Raw genomic sequence first — 19,949 nt, forward strand, 5'->3', positions numbered from 1 at the left:
AAGTACAGTACGTTTGGTCAAGAACTCTTGGTCATCTATCTTGCAGTGAAACATTTCCACTATTTATTGGAAGGTCATCCTTTCACCATTTATACAGACCAACAACCTCTTACACATACTGAGAGCACAAGGGCACATCTCACTTACCCAGAGAGATTCTGCATTTAGACTTAATTTTACAATTCTCATCGGGCATACAGCATATCTGAGGAGAAGTGAATGCCGTGGCCAATGCCCTGACCAGGCGCGACATTGACGCCTTACATACAATTTCACCACCATGGCTCGTGCATAGCACATCAATCCTGATCTAATCCAGTATCACTAAGATCAATTCTGGTCTCCATCTTCAAGATGTGACCCTGGGTGAATCGGGTGAAAAGTTAGTATGTAATTTTTCCACATGAAGGCCAAGGCTTTTTGTGCCTGCAGCTAAGAGGCAGGAGATTTTTGAGTCTCTTCACAATCTATCGCATCCTGGTAGAAGAGCATCAATCAAACTAGTTACAGAGCATTTTACCTGGCCTCATGTTAAACAGGATGTTGGATTATGGGCAAGGACCTGCTTGCCGTGTCAATGCTCTAAAGTTTTCAGACACACAAAGTCCAAGCTGGGGGATTTTGTTGTTCCGGATTCCCGTTTCCAGCACGTGCACCTAGACTCAGTAGGTCCACTTCCATCCAGGGGTGTAGCCAAGTTCTAAAGTTAAGGGGATCGAGCACATTAAAAAGGCACCACAACAACACGTGCCAGATGGTTGAATGGCGGGCTGCACTGACCTTTCGGTGACCACAGAGCGGGTGGGAGTCGGGGCATCGGACCGGAGCAGTAAGGTAGTGTCGGCATCAGACTGGACTGGGGGTGGGGTTATGTTGGCGGCATCAGACTGGAACTGGGGGTGGGTTTTGTTGTCAGACTGGAGTTGGGGGTGTGGGAGATATCAGCTGCATTGGACCAGAGCAGAGCACGGGGGTGGGGTGGTGTCGGCGTCAGACCGGAGCAGGGTCAGTGGTGTTGGCGCCAGACCAGAGTGAGGAGTGGAGGTGTTGTCGGTGTCAGACCAGAGTGGGGGGTGGTGGTGTTGGTGTCGGACTTTGGACCGGAGCGAGTGGGTGGTGTTGGCATCAGACTGGAACGCGGGGGGGGGGGGGGTAGATTGTTGGGTGGTGTTGCAGGACCGGAGCTTGGGGTGTGGGTTTTGGCATCGGACTAGAGTGGGGGGGAAAGTGTAGTGTCAGCGTCAGACCACAGCAAGGGGGTGGTGTCGGACGCAGTGGACACCTACATTCCCGCTAGCTATGCTACAGCTTCCACTCTCTCGGGGATATACTTATCTGCTCACTTGTGGAGACCAGACAACCAAGTGGCAGGAGACCATTCCTATCACTGACACCTCTGCGAATACAATCACTAGGGTTTTCATGGATCGTTGGATTCAATATTTCGGTATTCCGGTCACTATTACAGTGGACTCAGTTCGAGTCGGAGTTGTTCCGAGCTCTCACTGATCTTCTGGGCACTACCCATTTTTTCATTACACCATCTGCAGTCCAACGGCCTCGCTGAGCGTTTCCATCAACAATTGGAGGCACCATTAACAGTAGGTAGTGGAGTGAACGTTTGCCCACGGTTCTCCTTGGTGTGAATACTGCTGTTAAGGCAGATCTGGCATGTTCAGCTGCAGAGCTAGTATATGGCACTACGTTAACCTTGCCAAGTGAGTCTGTGAATCCAAGTCTAAGCGCAACACTCTATGTTCTGGCTAGTTATGTTGATTGTCTTTGGGAATGTGTCGGATGATTTATAACACGGTACTTGTGTATTCCTCAGGCATGATGCTGTTGCCAAACCACTTCAGCCCATTTATAATGGTCCTTTTCAGCTCTCACGACACCACCAGAATACTTTTGTAATTGACAGGAATAGGAAAGCCGACATGGTCTCCATTGATAGATTGAAGCTGGCGGTCCATTTTCTGCGTCAGAGCTGGAATCAGAGGACCGGTCACACCCTGGCCAGTCGGACCATGCATCGCCTATCTTGCACTATGGTACGTGATCAGGCCACACTGTCAGCCCTCCAGACCATTACAGAGTGGGACAGTTCCAATCAGTCACCTCCTTGCATGGCTTGGAGGCTGAGGAGGGGGCAGTTGTAGGAGGAGCAGAGTGATAGCATCAGGATCACTCGTGTGGCGGTGATCCAACGAGAAGGTCAGAGGGGTTTGGCTGGGCAGTGTTTGGGAAGAAAAATAATGCATTTTTGTGCAGAGTAATTAATAAAGTGAGTCAACTTCATGGCGTGGTGGAAGAAACAAGTGAGTGTATTCTTTATTTGTTTGTAAGCTGTTATAAATCAGTGCTGTTACAATAGAATACAGGCATTTGCCATCCATTCCTAATTTCCCAGAACCTGGGGGTAACCAAGACCATTTCAGAGATCATTCTGGATGGTTTCGCACTGTGTTTATGCTTGACCAGGTGAAAGCAGTGACCCCTTCTTCCCTGAAGGCCGTTGGTGAACCAGATAGGATGAAGCCACTTCCAATGGCCCACAGCATTGCCTCTGTTTCACTGCCAGCAGATGCTGGCTGCCCTATTGAAGACTGCTGGAGTGTACTGTTTTTTTAAGTGGTGCTTGGCCATTATTAATGCAAGCTTTATCATTTTAGAACTTATTTATAGTTACTTGCTGTAATGTAAAAATACTCTCAGTCTTTACATTCTAGTTCTGTAACTTAGCCCATATGCTCTTGTAACAACACCGACTTCCATTATCTGAGGTGCACAGAAAAATTCTTCCATGCTCACGGTTAAGAAATCTCATGCACACAAAAACGGATAGAATGAATGGGAAATCGTTTTAAAAACTCCATGCAAGAAGTCTCGATTCCTGCCGCTGCTTTATTGAGATGGCAAGGAATAGGGAACTTGCTGAAACTGAACACTTTCATTACAGTTCTACTGTAATCTTTCGTGGTTATACATACACACTGTAAATAATATTGCATAAAAGATAAGTGTAAAATAAAGACAAATCAGCAGTTTTAGGAAGGAGGAAAAATCTTCTAATAGCAAGTGTTATTCGTCTTCTCGTTCAGGAGGAGGACTTCCATCTCACTATTGACCATATCGCATGAACTGTGTAAAGTAAAGTTGCCGCAAATGCAAACACCTGAAATAAAAGAATGTTTTACAAGAAAATAATATCTCAATAAGGAAGATTGTCTCAGAATAATTATGCGTTGTTTTGTATAAATGTGTGTCCATTCTACACCAAGTATATTCTTGAATATCTTTAACTCAGGAAAGCTTACAGAAAGCCCAGAAGTTTGCCATGGGCAGCTGAGTCCAGCATAACATGCCAATGCCTGCATTAATCCCCAACATGTCGCAGTATCTGGTTAGTTCACAGTACAATCTATAAGCCAAAGTTAACCAGTTGCACTTAGGAAGCTGGATTTCATCTGCCTATCGAGCATGTCGGACAATCTGCTGGAGGAACTCAGGGAGGATCAGTGGGAGATAAAGAACAGTCAATGCTTCTGGTTGGAACGCTCCAGCATCTGCAGTCTCCCGTCTGTGTCCAGAGTGAAAGGGTACTGTGGAGGACCAGAGATATTGAGGCTCTGATCAAGAAAAGGAAGGAAAATAAGGAAAAGGATGTACTGTAGATGCTTTAGAGAGAGGGCAGGGGAGATTTAAAACATAGATTTAGAACATAGAACATTACAGTGCAGTAAGGCCCTTCATCCCATGATATTGTGCCAACTTATATACAAAAAAAATCCCCCCCAACCTCTTAACCCTCTATTTTCCTTTCATCAATATGCCTGTTCCAACCTCCACTACCACCCCTGGTGATGTATTTTGGGCACCCACAACTCTATATGAAAAAAAATACAGCCTTAATGTCTTTCCTAAACTTCCCTCCCTTCACTTTGGACAGATGCCCACTGGTGTTTGCTACTCCTGCCCTGGGAAAAAAAGGTGCCGACTGTCTATTTTATCTATGTAATGGTTCTGTGTTAATAGTAATATTTAGACTAATGTTAAGCAATATTTCTTATAAATATGTGTTAGATTAGTTGTGGGTTTTTTTACAGGGTTACACACACAGGTCACAGTACATTTACTGAGAACCATTGTACTCAGAGAAGAGAGTTCATTCGCAGAGTCGCAGCGTCTAGAAAGACAGAGCTAATGGATCTGAAGGGGTCTTAATTATTCAACAACAATGGAGTGCTTGCTTTATTAAAAACTGAAGTATCTCAGTACTCAATAAGAACTGCTGAAGGAAGTCATCCGTTTTTAAACCAAACCACTTAAGCCTCTTGAACAGAGATGAGGCCAGAGGTTGATATGGATATGGAGTGGTTTTGAAAAAGGCCAGATGTAACTGCCACATGATTTTGAGAAATATATAAACAAATTCAGACATTTCTGGATCAGTTTACAGAAGTCAAAACCTTGTGGCACACATAGGAGTTGGAAGATAGGGTTGAATTAGAGTAACCAGAATAGGGGCTGTTATGTGTTACTTCTAAGAAAAGTAGGTTTCAAGAGAGGCCTAGTTCTAATTATCTTGAAGATAAAGAGGACAGTCTCATCATTTGAAAAACAGATTCCAAAGTCTTCATTCAAAAGAAGAAGATTTGATCCTGGGAAGGCAGGAATTGTATTCTCCTTTTCATAGGAGGTACGTTGGTGGCTCAGAAGATGGTCATTTCTGCTTGAAGAATATATCTTAAGGACAACTCATCAAAAGAATTGTGAGTAAAGAGGCCTGAAGATATGATGTTTAAAAACACTTTAAATTATTTCTGAACTGAACATTTAAGACCTTCAAGCAAGACTAAAATGATGGTGAAGTTTTAAAAATTGACTTTTTAGATGTTGGGACTTTATTATACACACACACACACACACACACACACACACACACACACACACACACACACACATTTACATTTGCAAATAGTGTGGTTAAATTTAGAGTTAAGTTTAGAGATGAGTAAGAAATGTTATGTTATTATTAATTTAATAAAAACTATTATTTTGAATTGACCATTTTCTGGTGAATTTTCCATTGCTTTTCCTGTGTTAGTGCTAATAAAGTCTCTTTAGTCCCAAACAAAATTTAAAAGGATCATTAGTTTGTAACATTTATGTCTCTCATAATCTTGTACATCTCTATTAAGTCACCGCTCATCCTTCCATTCCAAAGTGAAATGCCCTATTTCCTCTAATCTTGCCTCATAAGACATATTTTCCAATCAAGACAACTTCCTAGTAAATCTCCTCTACACCCTCTCCATTGCTGTCATGTCTTCCCAGTAAAATGGGGTGACAAGAACTGACCACAATAAAGTGTGGTCTCACTGGAGATTTATAGAGCTACAAATTTATTAGGATGTTGCCTGGATGGGAGAACATGTCAGATGAAGCAATGTTGACAGAGCTAGGGCTTTGGAGGATGCGAGGTGGCTTAATAAAGATATATACAATTATAAGAGGCTTGGATAGGGTGGACAGCCAGCACCTTCACAGTATCAGCAACCAAGGTTCAAAATCAGTTCTGTCTGTAAGGAGTTTGTAGGTTTTTTCCATGTCTGCATGGATTTTCTCTGGGCATTTCAGTTTCCTCCCACCATTCAAAATGTGTGGGGGTTGTAGATTAATTGGGGTGTTTGTGTGGTACTATGTCCAGAGGACCCTAAAACCAAGCAGCAACAAAATGCACCACGACAAAGGGTTACTTAAACAAAAGTTGCTTTTAATTATCTTTGAACATGAAAATAGAATCAAACTTTAACTTATCTCTATTGACTCACTTAACCTACTTAACCCCCCCCCCCCCCCCCCTAATGTTAAGCGCAGGAGTGTGTAAGGTGTGTGCAAGTTCAGCAAGGTTTTTTGGTTCACAGTCCAATTTCACTGGTTGCAGGCAATTCTTGTACTGTGCACAGAAGTTAACATTAATAAAGTTCAACAGGCTTTGGTGCTTAACAGGTAAATGGTTACCACTCAGAAGGGTTATTGTTGGTTTCAGAGAGAGAGTTTTTCTTGTTTCGGGTCATCACAGAGTTCCTTTCTATTTCTCCTATTCCAAGAGAAACACCAGACAGCCAGTCCTCTTGTAGGAGTTTAGAAACAGTTATTATTTTAATTGAAGGAGTTTAGAAATGGTTATTATTTTAATTGCAGGAGTTTAGAAACAGTTATTATTTTAATGTTAGGAGTTCTGAAACAGTTATAGAAGGTAGAAAGAAAAAGCAAGAAAAAAGCTGAAATGTTCTTTGTGTAAAATGGCGCAAGAAAAACAGCAGAACAGAGTAAAAAAGATAGAGGAATTTAAGAAATATGCACGTACACACACAAAGAGCTTGTTTAATAGGGGGTGGGGAAAGGAGGTGTAAGTACGGGATAGGAGAAAGTCGGAGTCAGTCAAAAGTCAGGCGAATAGGGAAAAGTGCCAAACCAATCCAAGAAGGATAAATGTAAGAAAAATGTAAGGGGAGGTGAATTGAAAAATGTATAAAAACAAAGAAGCTTCCTGCCCTCGGTGTACTTTCCCGAGGTAGGGGGAGAGTACCCAACCTTGCAATGTTGTAAATGTAAATAAATGTTCTTTGTTCTCAACTTTTGTCTCAAGCATATTTTGTGAACGTGAAGGCACTTCTCACATTCTCTTTTGTCCCTCTTGAACCGATGTCTGTGCCTCTCCCCTCTCTCTCTCTCACTCCCTCCTCTCTGAGAGCAAAGCCTTTTCTTTTCTGCTCTCTGCCTGTAAAGATCACATGACCTTCCAGACAGTGAATGCTCTTTTCCAGACAAAGCTGCTACTGCCTGTTGTTACATTTGTTGCCTTTTGCAAATGACAGTCCATCATGAGTCTGAGCTCTCTTGCAAAAGCTCCTGCAAAATTCTGTGTTTTAATGTGTTTGTGTGTGACCTGTTCTAACAAACCTTTCCCAATTTATCTCCCAAACACCTCTATATATTCTGTCACAGTGGCATGGGTTTGTAGGCTGGAAGGGCCGTTACTGTACAGTATGTCTAATTTTTTTAAAAAGTTAAAAATATATAGAATTCACACCTCTGTCATTCTAATATTATAGCAAGCGCATGGCTACTTACTGTGGCAGCAATGTTGATTCTGTAATACTTTTGTGTTTCTTGGAATAGAATGTACCTTGTGTCACTGGCCTCCAAAACAGCAATACTTAAATAAAACACAGCTGCAATGAAGTGGTAGAAAACATCCTGGAAAAGAAAAAAAGAAACAGGGAATGAGAAAGGCATCATTTGACAGTCAGTTGCCTCAAAGGCTTGGTTTACTAAGAAGTCCAAAGAGAGGAAGGGCTGAACATTAATTATCCACAAGTGAAACACCTCAATACCAGCCAAGGAATTAAACACCCCCCCACCCCCACCCCCAGGGTTAAGCCCAGAAATAAAAACTGAAAATGCAAGAAAACCCCAGCATCCATGAGAAGATAAACCATTAATGTTTCAGGTCAAAGATCTTTCATCAGAATGTACTGACCCTCATTAACCACTTCCAAAAGTGAATAATGAGTTTATGCTTATTTGTCACCTAACAGAGTGAGAAGGGTTCTTCTGTGAGCAGGACAGCAGGATGTCTTTAGTATCACATGCAGCCGTGTAAAGCGCTTAATTTACAGAATAATGTGTAAAATATACTTACTGTGGTGATACACCACTAGCCTACTGCAGGGGGCAACCACTGTACCTGCAGAAAGAGCACTGGAGGGCAGAAACACCTGGCCAGCTGTCAATCAGTTGACCTGAATGGACCAAACCCCCACCCGGTTGGCTGCCAATCATCCGCCCTGGATATAAGCCACATCCAGCCCCTTTCGAGTCAGTCACTCGGGAGCAGGGCACAGCTAGCCACAGCAGAGACTGAATAAAGCCTGTTGTTCGGTCTTTGAATCTTGTGTCTGCTCACCGTCACTAAAGTGCATCACACTTACCAGCACGGTAACAGGCCTGTTGGGTCCACGAGTCCAATTAAATTAACGTGTGGGATTTAAAGCGTGGGAGGAGACTGAAGCCCTCGGGACACATTGACATGGGCTAAACGTACAAAATTCTTACAGTGCGGGATTTGATGCCCAATCTCAATCTCTGGCCCTGCAAAGGCGTGGCACAGCTAACTGCTTCACCAACTGTGTTGCCTCAAAAGTAAGGAATTATAATGAAACAAAACCAAGCAAGGGCAGCATGAGAGCACTGCGGAGTTCACTCAGAAGCCTGCTGTCTTGAGGAAACAGTTGGGAGACGCTTTCACACTCCTCAGCCTTCTTCCTGATAGAATGTCTTTCTTAGGCAGAGGAAGATGTGGATGGAGTCCATGGAGGGGAGAGACGTCCTTGTTTTTTTCTGAGCTGCATTCACTACCTTTCGCTGTTCTTGAGAAAAGCAGATCCCATATATTGCTATAGGCTGCTTTCGACAGTGTAGCAGTAGAAGTGGTTGAAGGACGGGAGGCCATGTCGAACTTCCGAGTGGCTTTCTTGATTGATACATCGATGTCCCATGTCAGGACATTGGAGATATTTACTCCTAATAACTTGATGCTTATCCATTCTTTCCATTCATGAGTGTGGACTCTCCCAAAGTCAATGATCATCTCCTTCAGCTTACTGGCGTTGAGAGGGAGAGGTTGTAATCTTGGCACCAAGCCCCAGATGTTCAATTTCTTTCCTGCTTTCCAGCTCATCATTATTTAATCTCTGGCCTACCACTGTGGTTTTGTTTCCACTCACACACCACCTTATGCTCAGAGGGAGTAGAATAAGGGATTGAGTAAGCACCCTTCTGGAGCACCTGTACCTTGGAGGAACTGTTGTTTCTCATCTCCACTGATCGGTCTGTTAAAGATGAAGATGCAGGGGAGGGGGGTGGTGGGAGATGTTGAGTGGGCCCTGAGGACTTATGTTCAAGAATGAATTTGTTAGGGACTATAGTATCGGAGGCAAAGCTGTAGTCTATGAACTGCAGTCTAAGATACACGTCCTTGGCACCCAGGTGCCACAGGGCCAAGCGAAGAGGCAAGGAGATGGCATCTGCTGTGGTTCTGTTTGGCCAATAGGCAAATTAGAGTGGGTCAAGGCTGGTTGGTCAGCTAGAAGAGAAACTTGGTTGATGAGAAGAAGGCCTGCGAACAACCACTCAGTTTTAATGGTACAAAGGCAGCAGTTCCAGCATCTGTGAGGTTGTTATTAATCAGTGGAAGGTTATCTCACCCATTGAGTCTCGGGTGAGGAGAGGCTTTTGAAATTGGACCCACAGCATGTTCATTTATTTCTGAAATCTTATATCATTTCTTATTTACCTCCTTTAATCATTAATTGTGTTCAATGGTTAGTGCTGATGTTCATAATGATCTTTTTAGTGAGCACATTCTGCACTGCTGGACTGAAACATAAAGCATTGAACATAATAGGCCCACAATATAGTGGTGATCTATATAAACCTATTCCTCCATTCCTATTGAACCAGCCCCCACTACCTCACCCAGCAATGCATTCCAGGCATCCGTACATTCTGTGTAAAAAAATAATTTACCCTTACCTTCTCCTCTAAACATTCCTCTCCTCACCTTATAGATTTGCTACTATCGTCCTGGGGAAAAGGTGCTGGCTGTTCATCCAATCTATGTCTCTCATAATCTTATAGACCTCCATTGGGTCATCTCTCATCCTTCTTTGCTCCAAAGAGAAAATCCCTACTTCTTGCCCCATAAGTCACATTTTTCAATCTGAACAGCATCCTGGTAAATCTCCTCTGCACCCTCTCCATCACCTTCCTGTAATGAGGTAACCAGAACTGAACACAATATTTCAAGCATGGTCAAACCAGAGTTTTATATAGTTGCAGCATTACCTCATAGCCCTTGAACCCCATTCCCTGGCTAATGAAGGCCAGCATACCATAAGCCTTTTTCTTGGAATATTTTATATATGGTTTTCCAAGACTCCAAAATAACAATACGACCTTTCTCAACTGTGATATATTACATTCAAAGTCTATTATCCACCCCCCCCCCACCGCCCATACACTCTCCCTTCCCTCCCATACAAGGAAAAGATTATGTAAATTAAATAGATATAAAGAACCAGAAATCAATAGAATGACCAACCTTGAAGGAACCAAATATAAACCCAAAGTAACATAAAGTAAAATACGAAACAAGAGCGCGTCACATGCACCATGACCCACTTCATTTATCTCAATCATTCCACTGTTAGTTTATTTGTTTACCTTTCTTCTATTTAGAATGGGTGTAACTATATCTGTGTACCTATACATTGCAGATTAGGCTGCCATACGCCAACGAATGTGTCATATTTTCTCCTTAAATTGTACATGATTTTCTCCAGGGCAATACAATTCTGCACTTCCGTATTCCATCGCGTAATATTTAGTTGGGAGTCAGACTTCTTTAAGCCTTCTTAACTATCCTTCAATCTGCATGGCAACCTTGAGAGAACTATGAATTTAGACTCCAAGCTCCCAGACTGTTAAGAATCCTTCCGTTAATAATGTTCTCCACCTTCAAGTTTGACCTTTCAAAATGCATAATATCACACTTATCCAGATTGAGCTCCAACTGCCACTTCTCCACGCAATTCTGTATCATGTTGGAAATCTACAACAACCTTCCAGGTTATCAACAAAACCTCCAACCTTTGTGTCATCTGCAAGCTTACTGACCGATCCCTCCATTTTTTCATCCAGGCCGTTTATAAAAATCATAAAGAGGAAAGGTCCCAGAACAGATTGCAGCTAAACTCCACTAGTCACAAACCTGCAGGCAGAGTACATTCCATCTAATACTACCCTCTGCAGGCAAACCATTTCTGAATCCATATAGTCATGCCTCAAGGAAACCTTGTCAAACGCCTTGTCTTAAGTCCATATGCATCACTTTCTACCACATTGCCTTCATCAATTTTTTTGTCACTACCTCAAGAAGCTCAATAAAATTCCTGAGGCTTGACCTATCCTTCACAAAGCCATGATGTCTATCCTTTGGAAAACGATGCCTCTCTAATGCTCATAAATCCTCTCCAATACCCACCACTCTTTCAGAATTCTTCCTGTTACCTTTTTTTTGAAACAAGGCGACCACATTTGGTGGCAAAGTTGGTGTAACAGTTTGCCCAACGTTATTACAGCACCAGCGATCGGGACAGGGGTTCAAATCCCGCACTATTTGAAGGGAGTTTGTACCTTCTCTCCATGTCTGTGCGGGTTTCCTCCTTGTGAAAGGTAACATTATTGTCATGTAATATTACATACAGTTAGAATGTAACATACATGAAATTCTTTAACTTTGTCCAGCGCGCCTCACAGAAATGAGACTCCAGCGAGGAATTAACTCGTGGCCCCTGAGCTACCAGAGCCTCAACCACTGAGCTATCAGAGCCTCGGGTTTCCTCCCACTATTCAATCGTACTGTGGGTTGTAAGTTAGTTGGGTGTAATTGGGCACCATGGCCTCATAGGCCGAAAGGGCCTGTTACTGTGCTGTATGTCTACATTTAAAATTTAAATTTGCCATTCTCCAATCTTCCACTACCTCCACTGAGGCCAGGTTTTGGCCTTGCTCTTTATTGGAGAAGTTTCGGACAAATATTTTCAAGACTTTGTCAATTATACTGAGCTTTAGATTGCAACCTAACACATTGACTGCTATTTTTGGAATTATAGTTTCCGAGGTGAGTTGAGTTCCCAATTCTGCACATCGGTTTGTAGCCTTTACTACACCGTTGGCCAGAAGAGCTATTTTATTTAAATGGAAAGATCCTAACTCACCTCCTTTGATGCAATGGCTCTCTCAAATGTAATGGCGAGATTGTGGACGCCACATGATAGCACTGCCGGGCTCCTATTTGGAGGAGATATTGCATGCCAATGAAGGCCGGACTTGCCCCGAGTCATCAAAGTGACCCTCGTGATTCACCCATACAAATGACCAGGTACTGGCCTCCAGGCAGCGTGGCTGGACTTAGTCCTGACCTTCACCGAATTGGCCCGGGTGAATCACCTGGGCTGACCCCCGCTACACTTGGCTTCGAGCCATTTGTCACAGCAGCCAATGGGGCCCAGCCTGTCCCTGAGTGAATGGCCTCCCAATACCTGCTGCAGGATTATAAAGGACCATGCTTTCCTTTGTTCTCCCTCTTGACTAGGTTGGAGTGAGTCCCAAAGCCAGTTAGTTAGAGCCGTGTCCGCACAGGTCAAGGGGTGGGGGAACATGGAGTTACCTTGATCTGATCGCTTACTCTATGTGTGTTTCTGCCATTCCTAGGTTTTATCAGTTTTCCCTCATTGCCCGCAGTGAATATTCATCCCCTTGCAAACTGTGCGTTTAAGTTCATTTAGATTATGCTGGTTCCTCTCCATCTCTTCAGAATAAACGTAATCTCAGTCTGGTTCTCAACCTGTGGGATGAAACTTCACTTAGAACAATTGATCCTGCTCTTGCAGTGCCAATTGTTGTGAGTGAGGAAACAGGTTTGTTAATCTCGAAGGCAAGGATTCGGCACACGGTTTATATGGGGAAGGATTTTATTTACAGAAGGCAAGAGTGGGAAATGGTAAATGATGCAGCGCATGCTCACACACACATACAGTCTCCAGCAGCCATGGAAAATAGCAGACAATTAATAATGAACATGGGGAAAATAATGTGGGAACAAAACACACACACACACACACACACACACACACACACACACACACATCACTACCATGCCCCACCACCCCTCGACTCAGTGCAGGCACGGCTCTATGCTACAAGGGACACTAATTAAATGCTCCCAACCCTTTTAACAGTGCACATCTTACCAACAGTTTCTCCAGCACCCTTCCACATTTCTAGGCCTGGAGTGAAGCAGGGTGGTCCCAAGCTGGCCAAAAGAGAGAATAAAGAGCACATGGCACCTTTATAGTGCTGGAGGGACAAACCCATGTCATTTACAGGGATCTAATGGCTCGGAGGCAGGAGGGTTAATCTAATTACAACAACCAATGGCCCAAGATCAAGTACAGGCAGGCTGGAGAGTGCAGTCCAGGTAATTTACATGGATTCAACAGCAAGGTATGCACTAATGGGAGGGGCAGAACCAAACCTTGATTTAGCAGCTGGTGTGTCCTCCGACTAGGTAGGGGGCAGTGCTGTCACATGATAGCCACAACCCTTCCCAGTACTTCAAATTATGTCATGTTTAAGTTTAGAGACTTGAAGAGACTTGGCATCCTATTTTCATATGTTAATTTGTATTTTGACGTTACCTTCCAGGCTGTTCTGGATTTCTGTTGTTTTTTATTGGCAAGTGTGATAGATTATGTTGTATTTTATATTGTGTTTTAAAGAAGATAAATTGTAGCAGATTTTTTAGTGTAGGTCACATACAAACACTTCAAAACAGATCTCATTTAAAATACTGGAGCTCTGCTCAAGCCAGACAGCCCAGCTCCGAGTGCCTTTGCAAAAACTTTGGGGAGTGCCCAAGAGACTTCATTAATGGATTGTTGTTTTGAAAATCAACAGATGAAAGAACTTGGAGGATTATGTTCGGAGTTGCAGGCTGTCTGAGTGCAGTTTGTTATTCTAAGAGGGGCATGCGGTTTTGCAAGCAGAGGGGGTCCAACGGGCTTTTCTCTGGGAGGGAAAATTCAGTTATACAGTTCTATAATTAGCAACAGCAGCTGGGACTGGAACAGGACAAGCTGACAAGCTTGTGGAAAACCCCATTTGGAAGACAGGCTGTGAGTTCTTATTTCAGCCTGGTGAAAGCCTTTGTGGTCCATAGAAGAGGAGAGGACTGGCTGCCTAATGTTTCACTTGAAATAAGTGAAACAAAAAGGAACTCTGTGGTGATCTGAAAGAAAGAGGTTATCATCTGAAAAACCCTGATGGGACAAGTTCCTTCAGCAAGACACTGACGTGGCTGATTAAAAGGAATCAGTTTGCGTCCAAGAACAACAAATCTCTCTCTCTCTCTCTGAAAACTGGCAAGAACCTTCCTGAGTGGTAACCATTTACCTTTCAAGCACCAAGGCCTGATGAACTTCATAAATGTTAAATTCTATAGCCCGCAACCAGTGAATTTGGAGGAGTGAGAAATGGGAGTAGACTGTGAACCGAAGAACTTTCCTAAACTTACTCACACATTACATACACGTTCACTTAGAATTGGAAGAGAGTTAAGTTAGGTTGTCAGTTAATAGTAATAAGTTAGAGTTTGACCCTGTTTTCATCTTTAAAGATAATTAAAAGCAACTTTTGTTTAAGTAACCATTTGTCTTGGTGAATATCTATTGCTGCTGGGTTTTGGGATCCTCTGGTCCCGTAACAGCAAGGACCAGATAAATAGTTTGCATTGATCTGTTGTAGTGAAGTCTCAGTTTAGGTTGCCCAGCCTTTTTTTTTGTTGTTGTTATTTTTTTTGTTTATTTTGGTAGGTTAGGATGGGCTTTTAACAGTATTTTTTTCTATTTTTTGAATATTCCAAATTGAGAAGAAAGGGAGAATATTGATCAATATATTACAATGTTATCCATTGTATTATCTATTGCAATATATTGATGTTTCTGTGTTTACTATTCGATTCTAGATTCTATTCTCATATATTGTTTTCCCCGGCTCTCCCACCCTTCAAAGGTTGGTTTGGGTGTAATTAGGCAGTTACACGGACGGAATTGGCATTTACTGTGATGTAAATGGTATTTAAAATTTAAAACATTTGTTCCCAATTTACTCATATCCTTGTCCATCATCAGGGAGTCATGGTCAATGTCACCCAAATGCTTCCCCACCGAGAGCTCTGTCACCTGACCACGTTCACTGCCCGGTACTAGATCCAGTATGGCCTCTCCTCCAGTCATCCTTTCCACATACTGTGTCCGGAATCCTTCTTGGACACACCTGACAAATTTCAGCCACATCTAGCCCTTTTGCGTTAAGGGGCTGCAGTCAGTGTCAGGGAAGTTGAAGCCTCCTATGACACCAACCCTGTTATTTTTGCACCTTTCCAAAATCTGTCTACTTGTCTGCTCCTCTCTGCCCCAGTGGCTCTTTGCTGGCCTATTGACAATTCCCATAAGAATGATCACTCCTTTCCTATTGCTGACTTCAATCCAGTAGTCAATTAACCACAACATCCTCCCTTTCTGCAACTGTGATACTATTCCTGATCAGCAATGCATCTCCTCCCCCCGCCCCCTTCTTTTATCTCCCTCCTTATCACTTTGAAACATCTAAATCCGAGGACATGTAGCTTACAACAGTGAAACCTCTACAGGGGTGGCCAAACCACGGCTAGCAAACCACATGCGGCTCTTTGACATGTAATGTGCGGCTTGCGGGGAGGGTAGGTGTCCGCAGCAGGGAGGGTGGCTGTCAGCGGGGAGGGTAGGTATCCGCAGAGGGGAGGGTAGGTGTCCACAGCAGGGAGGGTAGGCGTCCGCAGCGGGGAGGGTAGGCGTCCGCAGCGGGGAGGGTAGGCGTCCGCAGCGGGGAGGGAAGGCGTCCACAGCGGGGAGGGTAGGCATCCACAGCGGGGAAGGTGGCTGTCACCATTGAGGAGGGTGGCTGTCAGCAGGTCGCCAGCTGACTGTCAAAAGCTTGCCTGCTGCTAGGCACCTGAAAGCTGCTAGCCACTTTGCCTTGCTGCTTTCAGATGCCTCGGGGGAACGTATGGTGTGTAAACTTGATTAAAAAGAAATATTTTGCGAAATTGCTCCCTTTGAAACAGGGCTTCTTCACTATCTGCAGCGTATCAGCAAATGGATGATTTGCAAGACAAGGACTGGAAAATACTTTCCCCAACAAAACTGTACCAGGGGTGGGCAACCTCCACATTGGCCGCTCCAGCCCCGTAGTCTCGCGCCGGCCACCCCAGTCCTGATGTCCCGCGCTAGGGGGGCTGTCAGGCACGGGGAGTTGGGTCACTGGCTGATTGTCATCAGCCCACCCCCTGCTAGGCACCTGAAAGCGGCTAGCTGCTTTCAGGCTGCTGCTTTCAGGTGTCTAGGGGGAGCGCTCGGAAGCGGAAAATAATTTGAGTAAGTATACCTCGGGGACGGGTTCTTCGCTTTCAGGTAGCCTCCCGACAGCCGCATTCGGGCATTTTAGGCGGCTTTACATTCGGGTATTATGGCCAGCTGGAAGGGGCTAACGATAGTGTTAGTGGGTGTGGCTTGCGATCGCGTGATAGCTACAGCTCTCAAACATCTGGAGTTTATGGTATGCGGCTCTTATGTTAAGCAAGTTTGGCCACCCCTGCTCTACAATCAAGTTCTAGTGTATTGTCATTCAATTGTACAAGTACAACCCGATGAAACAGTGTTCTCCAGTCCTCAGTGCAAAATATACAAACACACATACAGACAAATTATACATATGTAAAATAAATATTGTTTAATAAATAGAGGAATCGCAGAGGATTTGTATGAGCAGTTCATTCAGTGGTTTAGCAGTCTCACTGCCTGTGGGAAGAATTTGTTTTTCAGCCTGGGTGTTTCAGGCTCTTATAGTTTTATATCTCTTTCTCGACAGGAGCAGCTGAAAGAAGCTTTGTGCCGGGTGGAAGGGATTCTCAATGATTTTGAAAGCCCTCTTCAAACAACAATCCCAGTAGAGGACATTGATTGGGGGAGGGGGGGGTGGGGGCGGGGGAGAGAGAGAGAGACACCAGCGATCCTCTCTTCTGCTTCTGTTGTGTGACCAGGATAGGTCACTTCTTAAGTAGACCCTGAGGAACTTGATTCACTCTACTCTCTCCACTACTGAGCTATTAAGGTGTCGTGGAGAATGATCATCTCTGGTCTTTCCGAAGCCCACAATCATCTACTTTGTCTAGCCCATGTTGAGACTCACATTGCTGTTCCAATTTTTCTCAGTAGTTTGACTCATCATTGTTGCTGATGAGGCCAACGACTGTCCTGTCATCTGCAAACTTGATGAGTCTGTTGGAGCTGGAGCTGGATTTACATTCTTAGGTCAGTAGCGTGAACAGGAGTGGGCTGAGCACACAGCCCTGATGGGCACCGGGGCTCAGTCTGCTTCCCACCTGGACAGACTGTGGTCTCTCTGTTAGGAGGTCCAGAATCTAGTTACAGAGAGGGGTGTGGAGACGCAGTGAGGACAGCTTGGGGAAGGATAGTATTAAACACCAAGCTGAAGTTGATGAACAGCAGCCTGGCATACAAGGTGTCATTCTCCAGTTGGGTCAGAATGGAGTGGACGGACAAGGCTATAGCATCATTAGTTGAGCAATTCTGTCTATAGGCAAATTGAATGGGTCCACTGTCTCTGGGAGGTTTGCTTTGATGCATTCCATCACCAAAAGCTTAATGCATTATATAATGGTAGAGGTCAGTGCCACAGGATGGAAGTCATTAAGGCCTGATACTGTCGGCCTCTTTGTTACCACATCATAATTCCTTGAAGTGAAAACATTTCTCCTTCACTGAGGAACACAAATGGAAAATTATATATGAGTAAAATTATAAAGGTGAAATCTTTCAGCAGATTCGGGTTGTGTGATAATACTGAGCTAGTCAGTTGTAGACTTACCACCGCAGTCCATGCTGACGAACTCTTCTGAACTCCAGCCAAGTACAGTATGAAGAGCAACGTAGTTATAACAAAGCAGAAGACTGAGACAAACATTACCCAGCCCTGATCGCCGGGGAATGAAACTCGAGCTGAAGCCACAAGGATCCAAACTAGGCCACCAAACACCTAGACAGCAAACAACAGAAAATATAATTAAGATATGAAGCAGCTGAGCAACTTTGAAAATTAATTTCATATCATTCACAATTCTTTTTGATGAAAAAATTGTGGGCTAACAGGAAAATGGAGACTAAATTGATGGCCACTGGGAGATCCACACCATTGCAGCGGACAGATAAATGAGCATCAGGGTTCCAATGTACTGCCTTCAGTCTGAGGGATCAAAGTAGCAGGATACTATCACCAATGTATATATTTACATATCGTAGTAGTGATTGGCTGAGAGCCGTAGCCACGCCTGCTGGCAGGTCATAAAGGGCTGCTCCTCACCAGATCCTGGTCAGTCTGGACTGGTCGACCTCGATGTAATACTTTCCAGTCTTTTGCTAATAAAATCCTTGGTTTGAGTCAACAAGTCTTTGAGTCATTCGACGTGCTACAGGCAGTAAATCAGGGATTGGAAGAGTGGGAGAACGTCAGAAAATTACAATCACCACTGCAGGGTCATTGAGGAAATCACTGAAGCACAGGCTGAAAAGTCTCTGGGTCCTGATGGACTTCATCCCAGGGGATTAAAACAAATGGTCAGTGAGACACTTGATGTGTCGATTTTCATATTTAAAAGCTTCTAGGATTTAGGGAAGAGTTAAACAAGCAAGTCTTAACCTTGACAAAGGGGCTAGGCTTGAAATATTGGCTACCCTTTACTTCTATGACCTGCTGAGTTTCTCCAGCACATTTATGTATGGTACTCGGCCCTGGCATCTGCAGACTTTCTTGGCTATCGAGATTTAGGGAAAGGTCCTTTAGATTAGAAAATAACAAATTCCAAAATTGGTGAGAGACAGGAAGCAGTAAACTACAGGCAAGGTAGCTTTACATCTGTCATTACTGTAAGGTAAAACATCATGAGATGGGAATGTGTAAGGAGTTACCCTGTACAGGGCTGTAACAAGAAGGGGAGGTGTCCTTGTACTCCTGTTAGGTAAAACATCATGAGATGGGAATGTGCAGGGCTGTAACAAGATGTGAATGCATCCTTGTACTTACAAGATAAGAGAGACATTGATGGATTGAGAGGCAGGAAGCTAGCAGGGAAAGGATAGCAACAGTTTTAGTCATTGGACAAGTAATGATATGATGATGTTCTAAGCACATATCCAAGGGTATAAAAAATCATCATTTTGCTGATAACGGCAGAATGCATTCTCCGACTAACATGGTTAGTCGCAAGTGTTACAATCCGGTAATAAAGAACAAAGAACCCTGATTTCGACTCAGTCTGGTGTTTGTCTCACTCATTCATGAACAAAGCAGACCTAACATTACAAAAATCAAGCTGGTCATAAACCTTCCGAGCAGGAATAATTCTGGGAATGAAAGGGTTATCATATGAGGAGCTCTTTGGCATGTCCTCCTTAGAATTTCGGAGAATGAAAGTGGATCTCACTGAAACATTTTAAACGTTGAAAGGCATGAACAGAGTAGACGTAGAAAGGAGAGTCCGGGATAAGAAAGCATAACTTCAGGATTGAAGGGCGTCTACTCAGAACTTAAAAGAGGAATTTCTTGAGCCAGAGGATGGTGAATCTCTGGAATTTGTTGCCACTGGTGGTTGCGGAAGCTAGGTCATTGGGTGTATTTAAGGCAGAGATTGCTAGGTTCTTGATTAGCCAGGGCATCAAAGGTTGTGGGGAGAAGGCTGGGCAGAGGGGTTGAGTGAGGAAGTGGATCAGCTCATGATTGAATGCAGGGCAGACTTGATGGGCTGAATGGCCTATTTCTGTTCCTAGGTCTTATGAACACAGAAAAGTTAATTATCAGCCAAAATCCAAGTCGAACAGTTTTTATAAAACCAAAATCATGTTGGATTCATTTATTAGAGTCTGTGAATGGGGAGCGTGGAAGGCTGAGAGGTGACCTTATAGAAGTTTATAAATCATGAGGTGCATAAATAAGGTGAAGGGCCACAGTCAAACAGTGTCCTTTATGTAGCAAAGGTAAAGACACAGAACCAACGTTTCGGGCTTGAGCCCTTCATCAAAGTATGAGAAAATGCCGGGAGCATCAGAATAAAAAAGTGGGAGGGGGAAGGGGGTGGTAGGGCAGGAGGTGATAGGTGGAGAAGGGAGGGAGGGGATAGAAGAACTTGGGGGGGGGGAGGGGAA

The 19,949-nt window shown here is 43.8% G+C and overlaps 1 protein-coding gene across 1 annotated transcript; it reads right to left on the reverse strand.

Annotated features, from left to right (window-relative positions):
• Positions 1-2,884: 2,884 nt before the first annotated feature.
• On the reverse strand, positions 2,885-17,981 carry LOC138735552 (myelin and lymphocyte protein-like). The gene is made up of 4 exons (XM_069883576.1): positions 17,899-17,981; positions 17,620-17,787; positions 7,141-7,266; positions 2,885-3,175 (listed from the first exon to the last, which is right to left on the reverse strand). The coding sequence occupies exons 2-4, from the start codon at positions 17,713-17,715 to the stop codon at positions 3,098-3,100; spliced, it is 300 nt and encodes a 99-aa protein (XP_069739677.1). The 5' UTR covers positions 17,716-17,787; positions 17,899-17,981; the 3' UTR covers positions 2,885-3,097.
• Positions 17,982-19,949: the final 1,968 nt, after the last annotated feature.

This window comes from Narcine bancroftii, chromosome 6 (genome assembly GCF_036971445.1).
Source record: "Narcine bancroftii isolate sNarBan1 chromosome 6, sNarBan1.hap1, whole genome shotgun sequence".
Taxonomy (NCBI): domain Eukaryota; kingdom Metazoa; phylum Chordata; class Chondrichthyes; order Torpediniformes; family Narcinidae; genus Narcine; species Narcine bancroftii.